The sequence below is a fragment of the Hyperolius riggenbachi genome, chromosome 5, assembly GCF_040937935.1.
Source record: "Hyperolius riggenbachi isolate aHypRig1 chromosome 5, aHypRig1.pri, whole genome shotgun sequence".
Taxonomy (NCBI): domain Eukaryota; kingdom Metazoa; phylum Chordata; class Amphibia; order Anura; family Hyperoliidae; genus Hyperolius; species Hyperolius riggenbachi.
Window position 1 is genome coordinate 15,460,229 of NC_090650.1, and position 26,903 is coordinate 15,487,131.

Sequence of the window (26,903 nt, forward strand, 5' to 3'; positions counted from 1 at the left end):
ACTGTACATAACAGGCTCTGCCGTTTTCACTGAAAAAAAAAAAAAATCTTTAATGCCAAATTTATTCCCCTGGCGATTCCTAGGATGTGATTGGCGATCCGCAGCCACTGTAGCTGTAAATAAGGCAAGGATAACGACCCTGTGTGTACTTTGCCATCATTTACTGTGACTTTGAAAACATGCACAGAAATAATCACAAACAAATAAATAGTCCCGGGGTGATTTATTAAAAAAAAAAAAGTCAAGAAGACTTTAAATAGTTTTTTTAAAAAAAAAAACTTTCCTTCACCATTATATTGGCAGGTTAGTTGTGAAATGAAATATTAAGAGACGCATTTATAACAAGAATATTCAATCTACATAAAAATGGCAATAAAAATCCTCTACAGCTCCGACTTCAACAGCTTCAGGGCTTTCTTCATGTTCTCGAAAACTGAAAATAAGAAAAAAAAAATCAGATCAATAAAAAAAGAGATGACAAAACAAACATTCAGACAAATTAAATTGCCAAACAGTGATCACTGGCTGCGCTAATAATAATAATTCTGTGCAGCCATCATGCCCCCCATATAACAAATGCAGCCATCATGCCCCCCATATAACAAGTGCAGCCGTCATATCCCCCATATAGCTAGTGCAGCCATCATCTCCCCCATATAACAAGTGCAGCCATCATCTCCCCCATATAACAAATGCAGCCATCATGCCCCCCATATAACAAATGCATCCATCATGCCCCCCATATAACAAGTGCAGCCATCATATACCCCATATTACAAGTGCAGCCATCATATCCCCCATATTACAAGTGCAGCCATCATATCCCCCATATAAAAAGTGCAGCCATCATACCCCCCATATTACAAGTGCAGCCATCATATCCCCCATATTACAAGTGCAGCCATCATGTCCCTATATATAACAAATGCAGCAATCATATCTTGCATGTAACAAGTGCAGCCATCATGTTACATAGTTACATAGTTACATAGTTATTTTGGTTGAAAAAAGACATACGTCCATCGAGTTCAACCAGTACAAAGTACAACTCCAGCCAGTCCCCCACATACCCCTGTTGATCCAGAGGAAGGCGAAAAAACCCCCACAAGGCATGGTCCAATTAGCCCCAAAAGGGAAAATTCCTTCCTGACTCCAGATGGCAATCAGATAAAATCCCTGGATCAACATCATTAGGCATAACCTAGTAATTGTAGCCATGGATGTCTTTCAACGCAAGGAAAGCATCTAAGCCCCCTTTAAATGCAGGTATAGAGTTTGCCATAACGACTTCCTGTGGCAATGCATTCCACATCTTAATCACTCTTACTGTAAAGAACCCTTTCCTAAATAAATGGCTAAAACGTTTTTCCTCCATGCGCAGATCATGTCCTCTAGTCCTTTGAGAAGGCCTAGGGACAAAAAGCTCATCCGCCAAGCTATTAAATTGCCCTCTGATGTATTTATACATGTTAATTAGATCTCCTCTAAGGCGTCTTTTCTCTAGACTAAATAAACCCAGTTTATCTTACCTTTCTTGGTAAGCGAGACCTTCCATCCCACGTATCAATTTTGTAGCTCGTCTCTGCACCTGCTCTAAAACTGCAATATCTTTTTTGTAATGTGGTGCCCAGAACTGAATTCCATATTCCAGATGTGGCCTTACTAGAGAGTTAAACAGGGGCAATATTATGCTAGCATCTCGAGTTTTTATTTCCCTTTTAATGCATCCCAAAATTTTGTTAGCTTTAGCTGCAGCGCCTTGGCATTGAGTACGATTATTTAACTTGTTGTCGATGAGTACTCCTAAGTCCTTCTCCAAGTTTGATGTTCCCAACTGTATCCCATTTATTTTGTATGGTGCTAGACCATTGGTACGACCAAAATGCATGACTTTACATTTGTCAACATTGAATTTCATCTGCCATGTATGTGCCCATATAGCCATCCTATCCAGATCCTGTTGCAATATGACACTATCTTCCTGAGAGTTGATGATTCTGCACAATTTTGTATCATGTCATGTCACTCATATAAAAATGCAGCCATCATGTTCCGCATATAACAAGCACAGTGCCATACCATACATAGAGTAAATCAAAATGATCACCTGACATACAGCATTATCAACCCCTACACAGAATGCCGCCCTCAATAACGACCCCTTTTCCACTTACGCAGATCGATGTCTTCAGGCTCATAGGTGTAACGGTGGTTGGAATATTTCCCAGGAATATCAGCTCTGACCACCAAACTGGGATCTAAAAAAAATAATAAATATTTTAGTTTATAAAACACACCAAGGTTAGGTTCACAGTGGCGTGGTGTTAACAGCTTCATTGTAACGAAGAACATCGCACAATGCTGCTGGTGTGCTCTAATAGCATGCGCCATTCACAACGCGCTGCATGCAAAACACGCATTAACAGTGAAGCATACTTTCCTCGACTGTATGCTTCGCTATGTGTGACATAACGTGGATAACGCGAGGTGCATCTTCATTGTTGCATTTTTACTGTTATAGGTGACGCAAGTGCCTAATGTGAATGTAGCCTGAACAGTACAACCAATCATATCACTGGATCATAATACAGACATCTGCAGAGCTGTCAATCATTAAAAAAAGTTGTCTTTAGTTGGTGCCATATTCAGAATAATGATCAGAGTTCATAGTGCTTATTCTGCAAATACCGGAGTGTCAGCCAGAGAGCCAGTCGCCTGCTATAACTTTTATTCAGTGTCTTTTCTGAAGTACTTGATCATATTACTGCTTTATGAGAGTTGTAGTGAGGGAATAAAGTACAGAACTTAAAGGACAACTGTAGTGAGAGGTATATGGAGGCTGCCATATTTATTTACTTTTAAGCAAGACCAGTTGCCTGGCTGTCCTGCTGATCCTCTGTCTCTAATACTTTCAGCCATAGCCCCTGAACAAGCATGCAGCATATCAGGTGTTTCTGACATTATTGTCAGATCTGACAAGATTAGCTGCATGCTTGTTTCTGGTGTAATTTAGACACCACTGCAGCCAAATAGACCAGCAGGGCTGCCAGGCAACTGGTATTGTTTAAAAAGAGATAAATATGGCAGCCTCCATATACCTCTTGCTACAGTTGTCCTTTAAAGCAGGGCTTTTCAATCTTTTCACTAATTGTACCACTTTTATCACCTGAAAATGTTCAAGTACCACCTGTGCACCTGCGCAGTAGAGTGGACCCGATCGGGCTCGTCTGTTCCACCGAAATCCGTGCGGAGAGCCACTATGTCACGTCAGTTACCTGTCCAGGTAAGGCGGCTAGCACATGCGGATGCTGGCAGTCGTTCTGGGGGGTCTCGGCGGGCCTCCCGGCAGGGTGGTCTGTCGGTGCTCTCCAGCGCGTGTGGCGTTGTGCGGCGAAAGTGTTGGCGCCGCAAGGCGTGGGCATGATTGCTGCGCACGCGCGAAGACGGCTGTTTTATGCATCTTCTTCTTGTTGTGCGTGTGTGCGCATGCGCGTGTTTGCGTTTGCGCATGCGCGCGTGACGCACTACGTTGTGCGCACGTTGCACGGTGCGCGCCAAACGGCCTATTTAAGCCTGGAGAGCCCAGACCTCTGTGCTGTGGTATTGCAGCAAGTTTGCTCCCGTGACGTGACACTTTGTCTGCCTGATCTCTGACCTTACTCCATGCTGAACCTTGCCTGTCTGATAACCCGCTCTGTTGCCGAACCCTGCCTGTCTGATAACCCGCTCTGCTGCCGAACCCTGCCTGTCTGATAACCCGCTCTGTTGCCGAACCCTGCCTGTCTGACTACCTGCTCTGTTACCGACCCCGGACCGTCCAAGGATCTGCTGTTCTACCAGCCTGCTACAGGACCTGCGTGGCAACATCATCTCTGGTGTACGGGTCATTGCAGTACCAGACCCGTCCTGCGGGAGTCTCCAGTTCCTGCTTGCTCCAACAACTGGATCTGCGAGCACTCCTGCCCCGTGTTAACCAGAGGCACCTGTTTCCAGTTCAGGGCCTTTGGTTGATAAGCCGCAGGGGCTGCTGCCCTCAGCACATCGATCTCCTTACCTCCAGGTACGTGACACACTACTGCTCATGCAGGCATGCTGACAAAGATCTTCAGGGGGTCCTATCCCTGGATCCCCTCTACTGAGGAGGAATGGGGAAGCCTCTTTAGCATTGAGACATCCCACTGAGGTCCTCGCTGTTCTGCCCTGCAGAACAGTTCAGACCTCAGATCAGCGGTAGCCTGACCACAGTGAAGAGACAGACAGGCGAAAGGTGCACAGTGACAGCATGTATACTTCAAATACAGGAAGTGAGCAGTGATCTCCCTGTCACTGTGCACCGTGTCCCTGGCTGTCTTTTCACCACTGATCTGAGGTCTAAAGTATGCCGCAGGGCAACACAGCGAGGAGAGAGCGAAGGGGAGCTGAACTTTGTGGATGCAAGATGGGACCAGGACAAGTGGCAGGCAAACCTGGTGTGTACCACCTGGCCAATAGCAAAGTACCACTGGTGGTACGCGTACCACAGGTTGAAAAGCCCTGCTTTAAAGGACCACTACAGTGAAAAAGGTAAGCAGTTAAAATCTGACAGGACCGACAGGTTTTGGACTAGTCCACCTCCTCCTGGGGGATTCTCAGGGGTTTCTTTGTTTCTGTGTGCAGGAAGGCTTTTTTTTTTCAATTACACTTAACTGCTGTTGATGAAATGCATTTGAAAAGTTACAAATGGGCTAGTCCAAAACCTGATGGTTCTGTCAGATTTAGAGTGCTTATTATTTTCGCTATATTAGTACTTCAATACATATCTTGTAATTTTCAACAGCAAAAAAACGAAACTCACCGATAAATGTAATTTTGGGAACATACTGTCCATCGAGGAGCAGGTTCTTGTCTGTAGGGTCGTACTGAAAGACAATAAAACAGAGAAAGCTCGCTGTAACCGAGGGGAATCAAAATTTTTCAAGTAAACATCACATAAATTGGAACTGTAGTGAAAATAATGTAATGAGTCAAATTACTTTTTTTTTTACAATATTCATTTATAATTGATTTAGTCAGTGTTTACCCATTGTAAAACTTTTCCTCACCCCGATTTACCTCACAGGCGGTGACAGCTGTAGTGCTGTCAGGTGCAACTCTGCAGAATGTTTGTTTACTTAGAGTTCTAAAGCCAGTACAAAATATACATGGTCTCCCAGAATAGTCTGTGAGAAGAATTCTGCACAGCTAAACAGCCTAGGCTAAGCATCATTGGGAGGGCGGAGTATTGAAATCAATAGGCTGCTTCCAATTTGCATGAAGAAATAAAAATTGTGTTTGAATCCCCATTGCTGAGCATTGGCCTGGCAGGGGGATTTGGACCTGAAATTGGATGTCACATCCATCTCGGAAACCGATGAAGCATTCGAGAGTATACAGTGCCTAAGAAGGGCTCAGAACTGCAGCTACACCGGCCAGTCTGACGTTAGGGTAGTGTGTCAACTGGAAAGTACATGGTGGCAGATATTTCTGTGTGTGTATGAGTCGGAGTGGGTCAACCACCTTATTACCATTGTCTGTTATGGAGGAAGGTGTTACATACCAACACGTAACTTCATTAAAGATTTGCACTTGGTAAAAATAATTCACTGTGGTTAAGAGGTGGCAAAAATTTACAAAATAGTTCAATAGGTAAAAACAGTTGAAGAATAAAAAAAATAAAAATAAGCCCGGGGTAACATTTCACAACAAATAAGGGAAAAATGGCAACAGGTAATTTACATGACTGGTTATAAGGGCCCTTACACACTAGAGCGTTTTGCTGGCAATTTCAGCAAAACGCTCAAGGCGCTAGTGCAATAATACCCTATGGGTCCATTCTCACTTGGGCAATTTGTGTAAATCGCCGGCGACTAACGCAAATCGCCAAACGCAAACGTGTAGCCTGCCTCCAGTATTTCCTGGCGATCAAGTTTCAGTGCGATAGAAGAGCTAAATGCGATCGCGGAAAAATCCCTTCAGTATCCAGTGATTTTTCCATTTTAAATCGTGGAAAAATCACTCCCGCAAAACGCTGGCGGCAATCGCTGGCGTCTTGCGCTTTTAAGTGTACATGGGCCCTACAAAGAGAGAATCCTTGAGAAGAGTAATCTCTGCATGGAAGGGACAAGGCCAAAGTCAGTATTGGATGGCCGTGATCTTCAGGCCCTTAGATGGTACAGCATTAAAAAACAGACATGAGGCTGGGAGAACACTTGTTTGAATTGTGCGCATTTCCCGGGGATGTGGACAATGCGTGCAAAATGGTACATAATGAAAGTCTATGGGCTGCAGTGCAAAAACATAGCTATCTGCGTTGTGTGCTACAATGTTTTTAAAATGCTCAACAATAGTTTATTTCTGCATACTGTATGCAAAAAGCATGCACTTTGCATTCTTTAAAAAAAATAAATATGATACTGTATTTTTTTTCCATTGAAGAGGGGAGAATATTAAAAAAATACCAAGGCATGAAAAATGCAAAATGCAATCCCAAACGCATGCAAAAACGCACACCCAAAATTGCAAAATGCACAAAAAAAAATAAAAACAGGAATGCACAAGGCAAAAAAAATGTATGCTTTTCTGTACAGAAATGTGAGCTTTCAGGCCTGGTGCACACCAGAGGAGTTTTTCTGAGCGTTTTGAGTTTTTAAATCTGCTGCTAATGTAATCCTATGTGTCTGTGCACACTGGAGCAACGAGGTTTTGTAAAAAAAAACCCATAGCATTACATTGAGAAGAGCTTTTGAAACCTCTAAAAGCTCTTCCCAATGTAATGCTATGGTTTTTTTTTACAAAACCTCGTTGCTCCAGTGTGCACAGACACATAGGATAACATTAGCAGCAGATTTAAAAACTCAAAACGCTCAGAAAAACTCCTCTGGTGTGCCCCAGGCCTCAGCCTCAGAAACCAATAGAAACATGATCACAAAGCACAGCTGCCTTCTCTGGGCCCGAGCTTATTTATGAAGAGCTGCCATTCAGATGACATCTTGTTCAGAGAAGGCCTTATTGCAGCAATTCAACGCCAAACTGCTTCTTGCACGTATTACAACAGCACGTATTACATGTAGTGAAAAAGTGCATGTGCTAATCTGGGCTGCCTGCAATGCAAGCCTGTCACTATAGAAACCATTTGGCACTTTATGAAAGTAAAATATGACACTTGGGACCCCGAACTGTAGACCAGCTGAAATTTGATATCTGGCAAGAGTTTTCACCTTTGAATTTCCAATCACCACATTCCAATTTTATTTACATTTGAAACAGCATCTGGAAATCAGGTTATAGATAGATAGATAGATAGATAGATAGATAGATAGATAGATAGATAGATAGATAGATAGATAGATAGATAGATAGATAGATAGATAAACACTACTCACAATAACATTGATGAGGATAAACTGTTCAGCTAATTTCTGGATTCCTTTGTGTTCGGCGAAGGCCTTCTTCAGGGCTAAAGCAAAGAGATGGGAATATTGACAATATTATATTTTCAAAATGTTATTTTACAAAACTCATTAGGTGTAATTTTACATAAGCAGGGCTCCCAAAAAAAAAAAAGTGCAAATTGACCCCAAAATCTTATTCAGTATTTTCCAGGATTGAAGCTGCATTCACTTTCTTATATCTCTCAGCAATACATATAGCCACCCAGAGGGGGCGTGTTGTGTCTCCACTACACTGACAAGAGGAGGAGCCTGTCTGCCTCAGCTGGAATCTCCAGTTATTGGCCAGTGGTACATACTGGGAATTGGAAACCAATAGGAGAAGGTAGGTGGACCTGCTACAGCTACGTAGCTTTACAATCCCCACTGAGGGCAAAAGCAAAAAATACAGAAAAATAGGCAATTTACCTTGGGAGTGCGGACAGTCGTCTCTGTGGTTTATCAGCATGACTGGCTTGTTTCTGTAAAATAAGAACATTCCATTACCATGCAGATCTTCCCTTCCGCATACTGCTGTGATTTTAATCTTATGCTCAACTTATCTCTGACATGGTCTACATCAGACCAGTTAAAGGGGAACTCCAGCCTAAACAAACATACTGTCATTAAGTTACATTAGTTATGTTAATTAAAATAGATAGGTAATATAATCTCTTGTCCACCCTGTTTTAAAAGAACAGGCAAATGTTTGTGATTTCATGGGGGCAGCCATCTTTTTGGTTGAAAGGAGGTGACTGACATGGAGCATGAGACAGTTCCAACTGTCCTGTGCCCTGATCACCCCTCCCAGCTGCGCACGCTAGGCTTCAAATCACAAATTCAAACCAAAACAGCAAAATGAGAGCAACAACATCAGAAATCCCATCATGCTTTGCACAGACTCAGGGGAAAAATGTAGCATCTATTAAGCTTGGCACAGGGTTACTGCTATTCTACTGCCGAAACACTGCAGTAGAATAAAGTGCGGAGTTTTCGTTATTGTATAACCAAAACACTGCACCAGGTTATCTGTACTAGGAGACAAGGCAGCTCCAGACTTTTTATAGTGAAGGCAGGTTCTGGATCCACTGGTGGGGCAGCTGACAACCTGTAGCGCATTTAGTGCAAGTGTCAAATGCAGCAATCATGAGGCCTCCACGTGTCAAATGCAGCAATCATGAGGCCTCCAAGTGTCAAATGCAGCAATCATGAGGCCTCCACGTGTCAAATGCAGCAATCATGAGGCCTCCAAGTGTCAAATGCAGCAATCATGAAGCCTCCAAGTGTCAAATGCAGCAATCATGAGGCCCCCAAGTGTCAAATGCAGCAATCATGAGGCCTCCAAGTGTCAAATGCAGCAATCATGAAGCCTCCAAGTGTCAAATGCAGCAATCATGAAGCCTCCAAGTGTCAAATGCAGCAATCATGAAGCCTCCAAGTGTCAAATGCAGCAATCATGAGGCATCCAAGTGTCAAATGCAGCAATCATGAGGCCTCCAAGTGTCAAATGCAGCAATCATGAGGCCTCCAAGTGTCAAATGCAGCAATCATGAGGCCTCCAAGTGTCAAATGCAGCAATCATGAGGCCTCCAAGTGTCAAATGCAGCAATCATGAAGCCTCCAAGTGTCAAATGCAGCAATAATGAGGCATCCAAATGTCAAATGCACCAACAATAGACCTACCACTGCTTAACACTGACCACCCTTCACCAACTCCTAACACTAACCACCCTCCACCTTCTCTTAACACTTATTCTCCCCTATCTTTGCCTTAGGTCCCATTTACACTTTCGTGACATAGGTCCTTTACATCTGTAATGGCAATAGTGATCTTACTGCCCTACACTGGAAATGAGTGACTGTAATACTGTATTGGAGCACTAGATGGCAGCTTTGCATAAAAAAAAACAAAAACACACAAACACACAGCAATGTTAGAAGAATCATCCTGTTACTGACCCAGTCTTTGCTTTGAACAGAGCTTCTTCATAGGTCTGTACCCAGTCCAGCTTGTCTCCCCAACCTGCAAGAAAACAAAACAAAAGGTAACATTGTGCACGGCAGCATCATTTGTCACACGGACAACAGAGCCGGGTCATCCTCAAGGCATCTTAGGCAGGTGCCTAGGGCCTGGAGAGAGTCTAGGGCTCCCGTTTATGCTGGCCCCCAACAAATCTTACCAAAAAAAGTCAGGTGGCCATTAAGGGTGAGCTCAAAGCTGTTGCTTACCTAAGTCTCCATTTTACCTTAATCCGTCTCTGCGAGACAGGGGGGGGGGGTTCCCAACATTGCGGGGGGATACCCTACACTGCACTGATCTGCGGGTCTGTTAAAAGGAGGTGACAGTCAGGGGGGCACGGAATGGGTACCTTGATGAGGTGGTAAAGAAAAGGATCCCTGTTGGGGATCAGATGATTGATTGTTGAGGGGGTGGGGTTTGCGGGGCTCAGTGAACATAAAAGTAGGAAGGGGGCCCCCATAACAGTTTCTGCGGGGGCGGGACATGATCTGTAGCGACGCCCCTGGGCAGGCCCAGATTTACCTCAGAGGAGCCTATAGGCACAGATGTCCTGGCACCTTAGACTTTGCCAAGTGTGCTGGCTGGCTCAGCTAACCTTTTCCCTTACTTCCCTTGACCATCATAGGTGGCTACAGGTGCCCCTTAGTATTAGGTAGCCAGAGGTACCCTCAGTATTAAGTAGCTAGTGGTGACCCCCAACTATTAGGTAACCTCAGTATTAAGTAGCTAGAGCTACCCCTGGCTGAAGTAAGCTCAGAGACCCGGGTAAGTAACCTCTCATTTAGACTCTCATCAAGACTTTGCATAAGGAAGGAGGGAGGGAGGTGCTCAGGAAGGGGAGAGAGCCGCCTTTCCAATATCAGGCGCCTGTAGGCACGTGCCTACAGTGCCTTATGGTAAATCCGGCCCCGTCTCTGGACGTTCCCCCATAAACTCTGACTTGTGGCTTTCGCTCATGGATGCTTTCCCTCCTGGGTTACCTCTGGAGAGGGTCTGAGGCTTCGTGGGTTCCGTAGTTTTGCTTGGAGTGGGGTCTTTGGCCAGAGAGACGGAGGTAGCCACAAGCAACACAAAGACTGACTTGATTACGGAATCCATGGCGTCTCCTGGAATAAAGCACAACGATGGCGGTTATTGATTATCTGTGCTGTTTCACAACCTAAATTAATGTCACAGTCCCACACAATTTTATAAATACTAAATAATAATAATAATAAAAATAATAATAATAATAATTGCAGGTCAAAGTAAATTTGCATGAATTAGCAATGCACAATGTAAAGGACCGCTCTAAGCATCTAAATAGTAAGCAGGTAAAATCTGACGTTACCGACAAGTTTTGGACTAGTCCATCTCCTCGTGGGGGATTCTCAGGGTTTTCTTTATTTTCAAAAGCATTTCCTGAACGGCAGAAGTTGCTAAGTCTAACTGCCAAAATAGTGTGCAAGGGAGTAGGGAGGGTGGTATCTTACTATTTTGGCAGTTAGACTGAGCAACTGTGGTACAGTAAGTGCTTTTGAAAACAAAGAAAACCCTGAGAATCCCCCACAAATAGATCATGGACTGGTCCAAAACCTGTTGGCTGTCAGATTTTAACTGCTACTATTTTCGCCGCCCTCCCAGCCCCCCCCTTCCTCGGTGAGCATAGATCACATGACATCACCTGTCATCACCCAGTGTAATCCCACCCTAAGAGATGATTATCACAGGCAGGGCAGCAAAAGCATAACTACAGATCACAGGGTCCCCTCCCCCCCCCCAAATGTCCCTCCCCCGCCCAGTATAGCCCTTCCCCAGAGCAGTGCCTGTGCATCCCATAGCATTGGCCTCTCCCATGGTCATCCGCTGGCAGCGACAGGTGTCAGCCAGAAGCTAGTCAGCCTGGTATTTGAAATACATTTATTGTAAAAAATACGGGCATGCAATGCAAAAAGACAAAAATAATTATGCATTGTAAATCATGAAAATTTACTATAACATCCGTTTTTAAAAGAATGGAATGATCTGTACAGACGGCGCAATCATTCCATACATTCCTTTTCTTCTGCCAACCTGTGCATCCAGATCTTCTGGTTTGAAGTGCAGACACGACCTATTGCACAACAACACAATGGAGTAAACTGAAGTGCGACTGAAGCCAGAACTGCTAGCGGTCTGTTGTGTCACACAGCGGGAGCAGGGCCGGCCCTAGACTTTTTGCCGCCTGAGGCAAATTTACGAGAAGATTGGTATCCAGGTATAGATGCCCCCAGTATAGGTAGCCAGCTATAGGTGCCCCGAGTATAGGTAGCCAGGTATAGGTGTCCCCAGTATAGGTAGCCAGGTATAGGTGCCCCCAGTATAGGTAGCCAGGTATAGGTGCCCCCAGTATAGGTAGCCAGGTATAGGTGCCCCCAGTATAGGTAGCCAGGTATAGGTGCCCCGAGTATAGGTAGCCAGGTATAGGTGCCCCCAGTGTAGGTAGCCAGGTATAGGTGCCCCCAGTGTAGGTAGCCAGGTATAGGTGCCCCCAGTGTAGGTAGCCAGGTATAGGTACCCCCAGTATAGGTAGCCAGGTATAGGTGCCCCGAGTATAGGTAGCCAGGTATAGGTGCCCCGAGTATAGGTAGCCAGGTATAGGTGCCCCAAGTATAGGTAGCCAGGTATAGGTGCCCCAAGTATGGGTAGCCAGGTATAGGTGCCCCAAGTATAGGTAGCAAGGTATAGGTGCCCCAGAATAAGTAGCCAGGTATATGTGCCCCCAGTATTGGTAGCCAGGTATAGGTGCCCCCAGTATCGGTAGCCAGGTATAGGTGCCCCCAGTATAGGAAGCCAGGTATATGTGCCCCAAGTATAGGTAGCAAGGTATAGGTGCCCCAGAAAAAGTAGCCAGGTATAGATGTGCCCCCAGTATAGGAAGCCAGGTATAGGTGCCCCCAGTATCGGTAGCCAGCTATAGGTGTCACAGAATAGGTATCCAGGTATAGATGCCCCCAGTATAGGTATCCAGGTATAGATGTCCCCAGTATAGGTAGCCAGGAATAGGTGCCCCAGTATAGGTAGCCAGGTATAGGTGCCCCAGAATAAGTAGCCAGGTATAGGTGCCCCCAGTATAGGTAGCCAGGTATAGGTGCCCCCAGTATAGGAAGCCAGGTATATGTGCCCCCAGTATAGGTAGCCAGGTATAGGTTCCCCCAGTATAGGCAGCCTGGTATAGTTGACCCCAGTATAGGCAGCCTGGTATAGTTGCCCCCAGTATAGGCAGCCTGGTATAGTTGCCCCAGTATAGGTAGCCTGGTATAGGTACCCCAGAATAAGTAGCCAGGTATATGTGCCCCCAGTATAGGTAGCCAGGTATAGGTGCCCCAGAATAAGTAGCCAGGTATATGTGCCCCCAGTATAGGTAGCCAGGTATAGGTGCCCCAGAATAAGTAGCCAGGTATATGTGCCTCCAGTATAGGTAGCCAGGGATAGGTGCCCTCAGTATAGGTAGCCAGGTATATGTGCCCCCAGTATAGGTAGCCAGGTATAGGTGCCCCCAGTATAGGTAGCCAGCTATAGGTGTCCCAGAATAGGTATCCAGTTATAGGTGCCCCCAGTATAGGTAGCCAGGTATAGGTGTCCCCAGTATAGGTAGCCAGGTATAAGTGTCCCCAGTATAGGTAGCCAGGTATATGTGCCCCCAGTATAGGTAGCCAGGTATAGGTGCCCCGAGTATAGGTAGCCAGCTATAGGTGTCCCAGAATAGGTATCCAGTTATAGGTGCCCCCAGTATAGGTAGCCAGGTATAGGTGTCCCCAGTATAGCTAGCCAGGTATATGTGTCCCCAGTATAGGTAGCCAGGTATAGGTGTCCCCAGTATAGGTAGCCAGGTATAGGTGCTCCCAGTATAGGTAGCCAGGTATAGGTGCCTCCAGTATAGCTAGCCAGGTATATGTGTCCCCAGTATAGGTAGCCAGGTATAGGTGTCCCCAGTATAGGTAGCCAGGTATAGTTGACCCCAGTATAGGCAGCCTGGTATCGTTGCCCAAGTATAGGTAGCCTGGTATAGGTACCCCCAGTATAGGTAGCCAGGTATATGTGCCCCCAGTATAGGTAGCCAGGTATATGTGCCCCCAGTATAGGTAGCCTGGTATAGTTGCCCCCGGTATAGGTAGCCAGGTATAGGTGCTCCCAGTATAGGTAGCCAGGTATAGGTGCCCTAAGTATAGGTAGCCAGGTATAGGTTCCCCCAGTATAGGCAGCCTAAAGGGGGAGCAGTGGGCACACACAGCCGCAGGGAGAGGGGCCGTCTCCCCCTTGCCTCACCTCGGGCCCGCCTTCAGCGCTCCCCCCTCTTGTAATTAGCATAGCGGGCAGGGAACACGGACTCACCTCTTCCGTGTTCCATGTGATGGAACTCCACAAATTGCCGGTGTTGTGTCTGATTACGCTGCCTGTGGATTTGTGCTGCCCCGCATGCGCAGTAGGAGACTGTGCAGTCACATTTCCTATTTCATAATGCTGCTGATGGTAACATAATAAATATCTCTGCTTCCACACATCCTACACTCCTCAAATTTACAGGGTAGGGAGGGGATCCCCCGAACTACCTCTTTACCAAATTGCAGCCCCCGAGCCCCACTGGTTCCTGGTTTCTCTAATCTATCTTCTGAACCAGCGGGGCTAGGGGGCTGCAATTTGGCATAGAGGTCGTTCTGGGGATCCTCTCCCTTCTCTGAAAATTTGAGGAGTGTAGGCTGTGTGGATTGGAAGCGGAGATATTTATTATGTTACCATCAGCAGCATAATTAACTTCACACTGCACATGTGTGCTACTCAGTGTGGAGGGGAGCTTCCAGGCAGCGCGATCAGACATTACACCGGTCTTCTATGTCTGTAGCGCCGCTCACTCTACTTCCTGTGTGTGCCTACTGCTCCCCCTCTTGTGCTGCGTCCCACCTGTTCCTATAACTGGCCCTAGGTGGGCCCTAGAAAATCCCCCCTCCCCCACATTCTTTGTGGTGGTGGTGTAAAGCTGTCACACTACCACTATCCAGGTCCTGCTCAGCTGAAGCTTTAGAAAAATTCTGCTAGTGTTTATCATGAGCACTAGACAATTTTATTGTCTTTTTTTGTAGATAAGTGATCTCCGTACTGGAACATAAGCAAGTTAGGTAAATGGTTTATCCTCTGTGTTTACTCATTAACCCGCGCAGACGTCACTGCGCCCAGCGATGTGCTGAATTCACTTCCTCTTACAACAATGCATGTAGCATCACTGTGCCACAACTTCAAGAGGCCCTGTAGTGACAAATAGCACAATGCAGTACAGTTACCAACATTTTCCGGAAATATCCTGCTTTCAGCATCAGAAACACTTCCTATAGCTATATATGGATTGCTGTATATTGGCATCTAGCTCCTCCCTCCCAGTGATGCTTAGCCTAGGCTGTTTAGCTATGTGGAATTCTCCTCCCATGGCATTCTGGGAGACCAGTCCTTATTTTCACTGATTTCTAAATTCTCAGTACAATCTGTTCATAGTGTTCAATGTTTGTTGGTCCTTTTGCTACTTGGAGGTGGTAAAATTGGCCAATCATTGGCCAAAATTAAAGGTTCAATTTTGATTGGCCAATCCCTGACCAATTTTACAACCTCCAAGTGGTATGAGGGTTAACAGTTATCGAATACTATGAGCAGATTGTGTAGATAAACTCTCGATCATAATTGAGGGCCAGTGGACACCAAAAAGTACTAGCGTAATCCCAAACGCTCAGTGACGTGATTTTTCTAGGCGATTGTAGGAATGTGCCTAGCGATTTTCGAATCGTGCCTAGCAATTTTTGGAGTGTTTTTGGTGTAGCGTATTTTATTTTTGTTATAGTAGAGCTGTAACTGAACAACTTCTGTAACAAAAATGCTTGGAAAACTGCTCTGGTCTAGCGCTTTTCAGAGCGATTTTCCTCTTTCCTACACTTAAAGAGAAACTCCGACCAAGGATTGAACTTTATCAGTAGCTGATACCCCCTTTTACATGAGAAATCTATTCCTTTTCACAAACAGGCCATCAGGGGGCGCTGTATGGCTGATATTGTGGTGAAACCCCTCCCACAAAGAAATTCTGAGTACTACTCTTGGCAGTTTCTGGTCTGTGAACATTGTTGCATTGTGGGAAATAGCTGTTTACAGCTGTTTCCAACTGCCAAAAAAGCATGCAGCAGCTACATCACCTGCCAACAGTAAAAATGTCACCATGTAATAAATGTCAGAATGTAAATCAGGGATTTAAAAGATTTTACAATGGGCAAACACTGACTAAATAATTTATACATAATTATTGTAAAAATGAAGCACTTTTTTTATTACATTATTTTCACTGGAGTTCCTCTTTAACATTTAGGCTGAATCGCCTCAGAAAAGAGCAGAAAAGCTGCAGGACCCGCGGTTGCGTTTGGGATAAAATCACATCGCTCTGGTGTGATCCATCCATTCAAATACATTAGCCAACCGCTTTTCAAAGCGCGGGCATTTTTATAAAGCGCTCCGAAGCGTTCTTGGTGGGCATCGGCCTTTAAGGTGTGTACCAGACTTTACTGGCCTTTGGCTTGGATCTGCAGGGATACAGACAGGTGTGAACAAGACGTGATGTTTCTGCCAGCGACGGGTTGGGTTACACAGGTTTACCATTACCAGCTGCTTGCCAGGGGCGTGGCCTGTACTGATCAGCGCAGTTTAGATTTCAGGTTCTCTGTGCTAAAGTCACAGGTAAAGCCTGGTACACACTTTCAATTATTATTGGCCAATCACTGACCAATTTTACCACCTCCGTGTAGTATGAGGGTCAGCAGATATTAAATACTATGATTAGATTGTGTAGGTAAACTTTCATACTACATGGAGTAAAATTGGTCAGTGATTGGCCAATTATAATTGAAGGTGTGTACCAGGCTTAATACCTGATAGATTTTAAAGGATACCCGAAGTGACATGTGACATGATGAGATAGACATGTGTATGTACAGTGTCTAGCACACAAATAACTAGGCTGTGTTCCTTTTTTTCTTTCTCTGTCTGAAAGAGTTAAATATCAGGTATGTAAGTGGCTGACTCAGTCCTGACTCAGACAGGAAGTGACTACAGTGTGACCTCACTGATGAGAAATTCCTCTTATCTCTTTCTTGCTCTCAGGAGCCATTTTCTGCTAGGAAAGTGTTTTATAGTTGGAATTTCTTATCAGTGAGGGTCACACTGTGGTCACTTCCTGTCTGAGTCAGGACTGAGTCAGCCACTTACATACCTGATATTTAACTCTTTCAGACAGAGAAAGAAAAAAAGGAACACAGCCTAGTTATTTGTGTGCTAGGCACTGTACATACCCATGTCTATCTCATCATGCCACATGTCACTTCGGGTATCCTTTAAATGTGCAGCTGAGATTGTGACAGCGCCCTTTATTGTCTGAAAACTGCAGCAGACATCTCTTATGCTATGTTGCATAGCTGCTGAAAGTGCAGGTCAACATAATGTATTATCCCCCTTAAGATTTATTTGTTTGAATTGAATGAGAGAGAATTTTAAACTAGTTTTACCTCTCCTGAGCCATTCCTAACAAGCACCATTAGGTGGAGTAACAGAGCTGCCCGTATGACTGGTGAATTAGCGATGATCAATGAGATGCAAATATTTACGAGTTCATGCAGATTTATGTAAATTTTTATGCAAATATATGCAGCTTGAAAATGGACTAAGAGGAGCTCACACTCTAATTCTACCATATTCATAGTCTAATGACCCACCATATTATTATTATCATTGTGTATTTATACTAGCTGACCTACGCCCGTTTAAAAGCGGGCTCTAGGTCTTTCTCTGCCGGCCGCACCCGCACGTTCGCTCGACATCTTCTGCAGCACTTTACAGAGTACATAGTCATGTCACTGACTGTCCTCAGAGGTGATCACAATCTAATCCTACCATAGTCATAGTCTAATGCCCGCAGCCCTACCATATTATTATTATGTATTTATATAGCACTGGCATCTTCTGCAGCACTTTACAGGGTACATAGTCATGTAACTGACTGTCCTCAGAGGAGCTCACAATCTAATCCCACCATAGTCATAGTCTAATGTCCTACCATATTATGATCTATTTATATAGCACTGACATCTTCTGCAGCACATTACAGAGTACATAGTCATGTCACTGACTGCCCTCAGAGGAGCTCACAGTCTAATCCTACCATAGTCATAGTCTAATGTCCTACCATATTATTATGTATTTATTTATATAGCACTGACATCTTCTGCAGCACATTACAGAGTACATAGTCATGTCACTGGCTGTCCTCAGAGGAGCTCACAATCTAATCCTACCATAGTCATAGTCTAATGTCCTACCATATTATGATCTATTTATATAGCAGTTACATCTTCTGCAGCACATTACAGAGTACATAGTCATGTCACTGACTGTCCTCAGAGGAGCTCACAGTAATCCTACCATAACCATAGTCTAATGTCCTACCATATTATTATTATTATTATTATGTATTTATATAGCACTGACATCTCCTGCAGCACATTACAGAGTACATAGTCATGTCACTGACTGTCCTCAGAGGAACTAATCCTACCATAGTCATAGTATTATGTCCTGCCATAGCAGTGGCTGAATAGAGTACTGGTTAAGGGCTCTGCCTTTGACATGGGAGACCAGGGTTCGAATCCTGGCTAGGGCCAGTACTTATTCAGTAAGGAGTTCAAGGCAAGACTCCCTAACACTGCAGGGTGGCCTCCTGAGCGCGTCTCTGTGGCTGCAGCTCTTGAGCGCTTTGAGTCCAACAGAAGAAAAGTGCTATATAAATGTTCGGATTATTATTATTATTATGTATTTATATAGCACTAAAATCTTCTGCAGCACTTTACAGAGTACATAGTCATGTCACTGACTGTCCTCAGAGGAGATCACACTCTAATCCTACCACAGTCATAGCCTAATGTCCTACCATATTATTATTATGTATTTATATAGCACTGTCATCTGCAGCACATTACAGAGTACATAATCATGTCGCTGACTGTCCTCAGAGGAGCTCACAATCTAATCCTACCATAGTCATAGTATAATGTCCTACCATATTATTAATTTATGACTATGTACTCTGTAAAGTGCTGCAGAAGATGCCAGTGCTATATACTGTAAATACATAATAATAATATGGTAGGACATTAGACTATGACTATGGTAGGATTAGATTGTGAGCTCCTCTGAGGACAGTCATTGACATGACTATGTATTCTGTAAAGCGCTGCCTGCAGGAGATATCAGTGCTATACAAATACATAATGATAATATTGAAGGTGTGAAGACGGATCGCTCAGAAACAGCCGTACCAGTCCGCCGACAGCGCGTACACACGCCGGACTGTCATTGAAACGCCCACCCAGCGGAAGGTGACGATGGACCCGTCGTTGCCTCCAGTCCGGCGTGTGTACGGGCCTTTAGGCTTAGGGTGCATATTTTTTTCTAAGTAAAAAGCACTTTACAGAATACATAGTCATGTCACTGAGGCCTAGTGCACACCAGAGCGGTTCTGCTGCGGTTTGCGATCCGCTTGCAGGTGCGGATCCGCTAGGGTAATGTATTTCAATGGGCTGGTGCACACCAGAGCGGGAGGCGTTTTGCAGAAACGCATACTCCCGGGCTGCTGCAGATTTTGGATTTCGGAGGCGTTTCTGCCTCAATGTTAAGTATAGGAAAACCGCAAGCCGCTCTGAAAAACGGCACTTCAGAGCGGTTTGCCAGGCGTTTTTTGTTACAGTAGCTGTTCAGTAACAGCTTTACTGTAACAATACATGAAATCTACTACACCAAAACCGCTAAACAAAACCGCAAAACGCTAGCTGAAACGCTACAGAAAAATAAGAAAAAGCGTTTCAAAATCTGCTAGCATTTTGCGGATCTGCTAGCGGTTTTTGGTGTGCACCAGGCCTGACTGTCCTCGGAGGAGCTCACAATCCTACCATAGTCATAGTCATATATCCATCATTGCCTAACGATAAACTACTTGTTTGTATGTTTTTGGAGACGAAAATCAGACTGTCCAGAGAAAACTCTTTTCAAACAACATACAAACTTCATGCATATAGTGTCCAGTGCTGCACAGCTAGAGTGCTATCCATTATCAATTACACCACTGTGCTGACCAGATGTATTCTGTATTATTTAGCTCTACGACCTCTACCAAAAGCTAAAGTATCTGTTTAGGGTGGAGTGACTCTATCTTGTCCCCTATTCAATTCACTATTTCTCCTGTGTTTTCTCCTAGGAGATAATTTATCCTCTTCTGTTTAAAATAACTTTTCAGTACTTTGCAACTGAAAAAGAACTTAGTAAGTAGAAAACATAATTTCAAAATTATCCAGAGTAGTTGCTGATGGCTTAAAATACATTTTATTGATTAGGTGTGAAGGAGAAAAGTTTGAGAAAATTAAATTGAATAAGGGGTCGTATGTTGATTCAGTTATAGAGCAGAAGCTGTTTTTAAAAATGTACCTTCAAACTCTACAACTTCTCCTGACCAAGAATGCTAAATATGCATGAATGAATGGTCCAAGTACAAGTAACCCAATGATAATACTGTACTACAATTATATAGGTGATAAGAACTGGCAGGATCACTTTTCCTACATCTCAACTGTGTAAACAAACTGCAGCACAAATAATATCTACAGATGCTTAGGAGTTATAATGACACCAATAATCTGCAGTAATGATGTAGATTATAACCTTAAAATAACAACATAATAAACATAATACCTGCCCCCGTAACCATTACTTAAAACATCTTACTAAGTTTAAGTGGAACTCTAGCCAAAACTGCTGACATCAACCCTGCCAGCAAATAGTGCTGTGCATAGAGCAAACTTTCGAAACTTAAAAGTTCCTTCTTCAGGCATGATACAGAATTGGACTAGTGCTGATCAAGTTCTGTATCACACCTGAAGAAGAAACAAAGTTTATAAGTGTGCAAGTAAACTATGTACAGTTCAGTTAGTCATTACAGGTATTACCTGAATCAGTATTTGTTGGGTGAGATGAGTGGAGAGAAATAATTTACAACCAGGGTAAAGAGGGGGAACATATTTTTCAATGGGGAATAAGGATACGCTGACAGTACAGTTACTTTACTATCAATACAGGTGCAGAGGAACAGCTTATTTTATAGCATACTGGGGTGGTATGAGTAGTGTAAAGCCTGGCACACACTTTCAATTATGGTTGGCCAATCCATGACCAATTTTACCACCGTCATGTAGTATAAGAGCTTACTTACTCATAGTATTCAAACTGCCCTCATACTACATGGTAGTGGTAAAGTTGGCCAATCATTGGCCAATTAAAATTGAATGTGTGTACACTCCCTAAAGCCTGGCACACACCTTCAATGTTGATTGGCCAGTGATTGGCCAATTTTACAGCCGCCATGTAGTATGCGGCCAGCAGATTGTGAATACTATGAGCAGATTGTGTAGGTAAACTCTGATACTACATGGAGGTGGTTGGTGAAACTGCTCAAAACTGAAGGTGTGTACCAGGTTCACACTGCAATGCTTGCAAGAAATTTCAAATTTTGCGTCTTCCAGTAACGATTGTGTCACAATCGAGAATACCACACCGCCAGCAGACATAACGTGCGCCGTGTGACTAGCACACAGCTCAGCTCGTATTTTCTTCGATGGAATCCGCCACACTGCATTGGAAACACAAAGGTGACACTTTACCCATCGCCCGATCATCGTAACGCATTGCTTTGCGATTATAACTCATTGCGCAATGCGCACAGTGTGAACGCACCCTCAGTGCAATGCCTACCGCATGCTGCGAATGATCGCCCACCCGGACTGATAGATTTCTACAAAGTCACGCTTTCCAGGCTTTAAGCACCCTGGAGAACGCCGGGAATCTACGCCCGTGTGGATGAGCCCCACGCAGCGCTTAACACAAGAACAGCACAGGGTTAAACAAATCCGACTTTTTTTTCTGTTTTTGGCGAGCGTTTTGAATGGCGGTCTTGAGAACCGATATCGCCTGCTGGGCAAACTTCCTACAGCGTTAATTAAACGGTCGCCTTGGAGACAGACAGTTAAAGCGGCGGATTGCAGGGAATCAAAACAACCTTTATCAGATTTGATGTGAGACCCAGAAAGTTAAAAGAAAAGAAGATAAAGGATGATTCTCTCAATGCCCCCCCCCCCTCCTCCTGCCCACCGGGGTAATTGTGCCCAGGTAACCCGAGCCTGATTCTCGAAAGAATGACTGAATTGTCAGCTCACTCACCTCCGCTGTGGCAGGGATACGTTTCAGATTGGAGTCAGTAACTTGTAGCTGCTCACCTGAGCCCTATATACACCTGTGCACACCTGGCCCCTCCCACTCATCTGCATGTCAATAGCACCACATACCTGTACGCTAAGCTGCTTATCGTATTGTGAAGATGAACCCGCCTCCCATAAATCTTCTTTCTTTTACAACTGCTGTGGGGAGGGGGGGTTGACTCTGATTTCTTTATAATAACTGGGCGGCCGGCCAAGTCCAGGTAAGCTTAAATGAGAGATAGTGATTTGCCCGAAGGCTGATTTGGCTACTTGTGATTGGATATCGCCTGCAGGAGAAAGTGAGAGGGGAAAGTATCCGTTGGAGATTCCGCCTGTTGCAATGTAAATTAAGACATCCCTGTGGGGGCCTCTAGAAAAGGATTAGGCTGCTCTACTTGGCTAGAAAAGGCTAAAACACTCATGTTTATCAAGCAAGGAGCGCAGCAGGCTGGTTTGGGCTGGAGTGTCACTTTAACTTGTGCATTGTGTAGATCCCTGGTGGCCGGCCTGCATTGCCCCCCCAGCCATGATTTAGGTCTTTTCAGTAGGTTTTTAGGTACCACACAGAGCGAGGTGTAATTTGCAGTCGTGGGGCCTGATTCACAAAGCGGTGCTAACAGTTAGCACCCTGGTGAAAAGCCCTTTGTCACGCCTAAACTCAGTGGGCTCGATTCACCAAGCGGTGCTAACCCAGTTATCACGCCTAAAGGACTTTAGGCGTGATGACCTCTTCACCACTGAGTTAGCACCGTTTTTGGCTGCACTTCGCGCGAAGTTATCGCGCGCAAAGTTTTGCGCGCGCACCCGCACAGGCGCGCGCGCAAAGTCCCATAGGGTTTAATGGGCGCATCGCGCGAAGTGAGGGGCGCTTCGCGCGCACGCACGCGGGAGCGCGCGCAAAACTTTACGCGCGGCAACTTCGCGCGAAGCCCTTCTTATCATGCCTAAAGTGACTTTAGGCGTGAAGAGGGCCTTTTCACCACGGTGCTAACACTTTGCACCGCTTGGTAAATCGAGCCCAGTTTAGGTGTGATAAGTTTAGGTGTGATAAGTTTAGGCATGATAAGTTTAGGTGTGATAAGTTTAGGCATGATAAGTTTAGGTGTGATAAGTTTACGCATGATAAGTTTAAGCACCAACTGGGTGAGCACCGCAGTGCACAGCTGATCAAAAGTTTTGCGCTAGCAAAGTCTGGTGCACTTCGCATAGAGTTTAATGGCGCTGCTTTGCATGCGGGACTTTGTGCGCTATCTACACTTATCTAAACTTATCACGCCTAAACTTATCACACCTAAACTTATCACGCCTAAACTGGCTTTTCACCAGCGTGGTGCAATGGTTATCACGCCTTAAGTCTCTAACTGGGTTAGCACCGCTTTGTGAATCGAGCCCATGGTGTTGCCAACTGAGTCATTTGGTTAAGTTATTATGTAGCCAAACTCTGGCTACTGGCAGAGGCAGGGCTGGATTTCTGGGAAGGCCACCAAGGCCTGGGCCTTGGGCGGCAGCTGTCCAAGGGGCGGCTGGACATGGAAAAGGGATTGCTGCACATAGAAGAAGAGGCTGCAAATGGAATATAGAGGTTGCAAATAAGGAGCAACACATGGAAATAGAGAGCTGCTGCCCAAGGGACCCATATGGACCTGAAGGAGGCTGCTTTACATGAATGTTAGACATGGAAGAGAGGGCTGCACAAGGAATAGGAGGAGGTGCTGCACATGGGAGGGAAGCTGCAAGATAGTTGGCCTGGGGCCAGAAAAAGTATAAATCCGGCCTTGGGCAGAGGTAGCAGAGGGTGGGAGTAATCGCTGTGGCATGGCCCTTGCTGACACTTAGTTAACATTAGCATAGATAGGGGGTTATTGTTAGCTGTGTATGGGGCATGGGGGGGTTGTTTGATGTTATGCGTAGACAAGGGGAGGTTAGACTATGGGCTTGATTCACAAAAGCTTTGCATGTGCTAACTACGGTGCTACTGTAAGTAGTTTGCATGTGCTAACTACGGTGCTACTGTAAGTAGTTTGCATGTGCTAACTACGGTGCTACTGTAAGTAGTTTGCATGTGCTAACTACGGTGCTACTGTAAGTAGTTTGCATGTGCTAACTACGGTGCTACTGTAAGTAGTCTGCATGTGCTAACTACGGTGCTACTGTAAGTAGTTTGCATGTGCTAACTACGGTGCTACTGTAAGTAGTTTGCATGTGCTAACTACGGTGCTACTGTAAGTAGTTTGCATGTGCTAACTATGGTGCTAAGTAGTTTGCATGTGCTAACTACTGTGCTACTGTAAGTAGTTTGCATGTGCTAATTACGGTGCTACTGTAAGTAGTTTGCATGTGCTAACTACGGTGCTACTGTAAGTAGTTTGCATGTGCTAACTACGGTGCTACTGTAAGTAGTTTGCATGTGCTAACTATGGTGCTACTGTAAGTAGTTTGCATGTGCTAACTACGGTGCTACTGTAAGTAGTTTGCATGTGCTAACTACGGTGCTACTGTAAGTAGTTTGCATGTGCTAACTACGGTGCTACTGTAAGTAGTTTGCATGTGCTAACTACGGTGCTAAGTAGTTTGCATGTGCTATCTACAGTGCTACTGTAAGTAGTTTGCATGTGCTAACTACGGTGCTACTGTAAGTAGTTTGCATGTGCTAACTACGGTGCTACTGTAAGTAGTTTGCATGTGCTAACTATGGTGCTACTGTAAGTGGTTTGCATGTGCTAACTACGGTGCTACTGTAAGTAGTTTGCATGTGCTAACTACGGTGCAAAGTAGTTTGCATGTGCTTACTACGGTGCTACTGTAAGTAGTTTTCATGTGCTAACTACGGTGCTACTGTAAGTAGTTTGCATGTGCTAACTATGGTGCTACTGTAAGTAGTTTGCATGTGCTAACTACGGTGCTACTGTAAGTAGTTTGCATGTGCTTACTATGGTGCTACTGTAATTAGTTTGCATGCGCTAACTACGGTGCTACTGTAAGTAGTTTGCATGTGCTAACTACGGTGCTACTGTAAGTAGTTTGCATGTGCTAACTATGGTGCTACTGTAAGTAGTTTGCATGTACTAACTACGGTGCTACTGTAAGTAGTTTGAATGTGCTAACTACGGTGCTACTGTAAGTAGTTTGCATGTGCTAACTACGGTGCTACTGTAAGTAGTTTGCATGTGGTAACTACGGTGCTAAGTAGTTTGCATGTGCTAACTACGGTGCTACTTTAAGTAGTTTGCATGTGCTTTCTACGGTGCTACTGTAAGTAGTTGGCATGTGCTAACTACGGTGCTACTGTAAGTAGTTGGCATGTGCTAACTACGGTGCAAAATAGTTTGCACTACTTAGCACCCTAGTTAGCACATGCAAAGTCCTTTTTCACTGGCATGCTAACACTTAGCACCCTTTAGTGAATCAAGGCCTATGACTATGATAGTGCTGCAGAAGATGTCACTGCTATAAATACATAATAATAATATGGTAGGACATTAGACGATGACAGGTTTAGATTTTGAGCTCCTCTGAGGACAGTCAGTGACATGGCTATAAATGCTGTAAATTACTAAACCTACTGGAGTAACAAGTCCCAAATATCTTTAAAACTGGGTAAATATTATGCATATGGGCAGCACGGTGGCGTAGTGGTTAGCGCTCTCGCCTTGCATCGCTGGGTTCCTGGTTCGAATCGCAGCCAGGTCAACATCTGCATGGAGTTTGTATGTTCTCCCCGTGTCTGTGTGGGTTTCCTCCGGTCATTCTGGTTTCCTCCTTCATCCCAAAAAAATACAGATACGTTTATTGACTTCCCCCCCTAAATTGTCCCTAGACTACAATACATAAAATAGACATCTGACTATGATAGGGACTAGATTGTGAGCTCCTCTGAGGGACAGTTAGTGACATGACTATATACTCTGTACAGCGCTGCAGAAGATGTCGGCGCTATATAAATACCAAATACTAATCATAATAATACATTATTGACAGTGGCGTAGCTAAGGAGCTGTGGGCCCCGATGCAAGTTTTACATTGGAGCCCCCCAAGCACTTTATACATAACAATTGATACGGCGCACCAAAACCTGCCAAGGACAACTACAGTGTCGGAGGTGCAAGAAGGACATGGGGAACAGTGTGTTAATGATTATTGCTATTTAGAGGAATCATCTGTCAAATAATGCTGCCTTATGATATACCTACCTGGGGTTTCCTGCAGCCCCTTGCAGCTGACATGTCCCTCGCAGCATCTCCGCTCTTAGCCGCTGGCCCGGGGTCACCGACAGTGCAGAGGCCGCCGGCCTCCTCTACTGTGCCTGTGAGAACGCCACTATCAATCAAGCCCACATTGTCTGCAGTCTACTGCGCATGCACAGTAGTTTTGCGTCTGCACAGTACACTGCAGACAACGTGGGTGATTGACAGCGACGCTTGCGGCATGTAGGCATGGCCAAAAGCGGAATGTTCCAGAGACATTATATTTATACTCCATTCTAAAGTCGTTGCTAGGACTCTAAGAGATCCCCGGCACTTCCGAGCACTCCAGATGGAAAATGGATGTGGCCATGCACCTCAATGTGGGTGTGGTCATGGGTGGAGCCAAATTTACATGAACTTTACAGTCTAAGTAGGCCTGCCCAGCAAAATGTTGGATGAAGCCCCCGCAACACAAAAAACAATGCAGCATATCACATAAATAGGCAGTGTCACTTAAAGGGAAGGTTCAGGGAGGGGATTAAAAAAATAAAAATAAATTTCCACTTACCTGGGGCTTCCTCCAGCCCGTGGCAGGCAGGAGGTGCCCTCGCCGCCGCTCCGCAGACTCCCGGTGGTCTCCGGTGCCCGACCCGACCTGGCCAGGCCGGCTGCCAGGTTGGGCTCTTCTGCGCTCCATTTCCTGGCACTTCTGCGTCCCACGCCGGCGCGCTGACGTCATCGGACGTCTGCCGGGCTGTACTGCGCAGGTGCAGAACTACTGCGCCTGCGCAGTACAGCCCGGCGGACGTCCGATGACGTCAGCGCGCCGGCGTGGGACGCAGAAGTGCCAGGAAATGGAGCGCAGAAGAGCCCGACCTGGCAGCCGGCCTGGCCAGGTCGGGTCGGGCACCGG

General features: G+C 45.1%; 1 protein-coding gene across 1 annotated transcript; it reads right to left on the reverse strand.

Annotated features, from left to right (window-relative positions):
* Window positions 1-206: 206 nt before the first annotated feature.
* Window positions 207-21,842, reverse strand: AGR2 (anterior gradient 2, protein disulphide isomerase family member). The gene is made up of 8 exons (XM_068238502.1): window positions 21,769-21,842; window positions 10,446-10,571; window positions 9,405-9,468; window positions 7,875-7,927; window positions 7,401-7,474; window positions 4,835-4,898; window positions 2,175-2,258; window positions 207-433 (listed from the first exon to the last, which is right to left on the reverse strand). Exons 2-8 carry the CDS (start codon window positions 10,561-10,563, stop codon window positions 384-386), a joined length of 507 nt encoding a protein of 168 aa, XP_068094603.1. The 5' UTR covers window positions 10,564-10,571; window positions 21,769-21,842; the 3' UTR covers window positions 207-383.
* Between the last annotated feature and the right edge of the window lie 5,061 nt (window positions 21,843-26,903).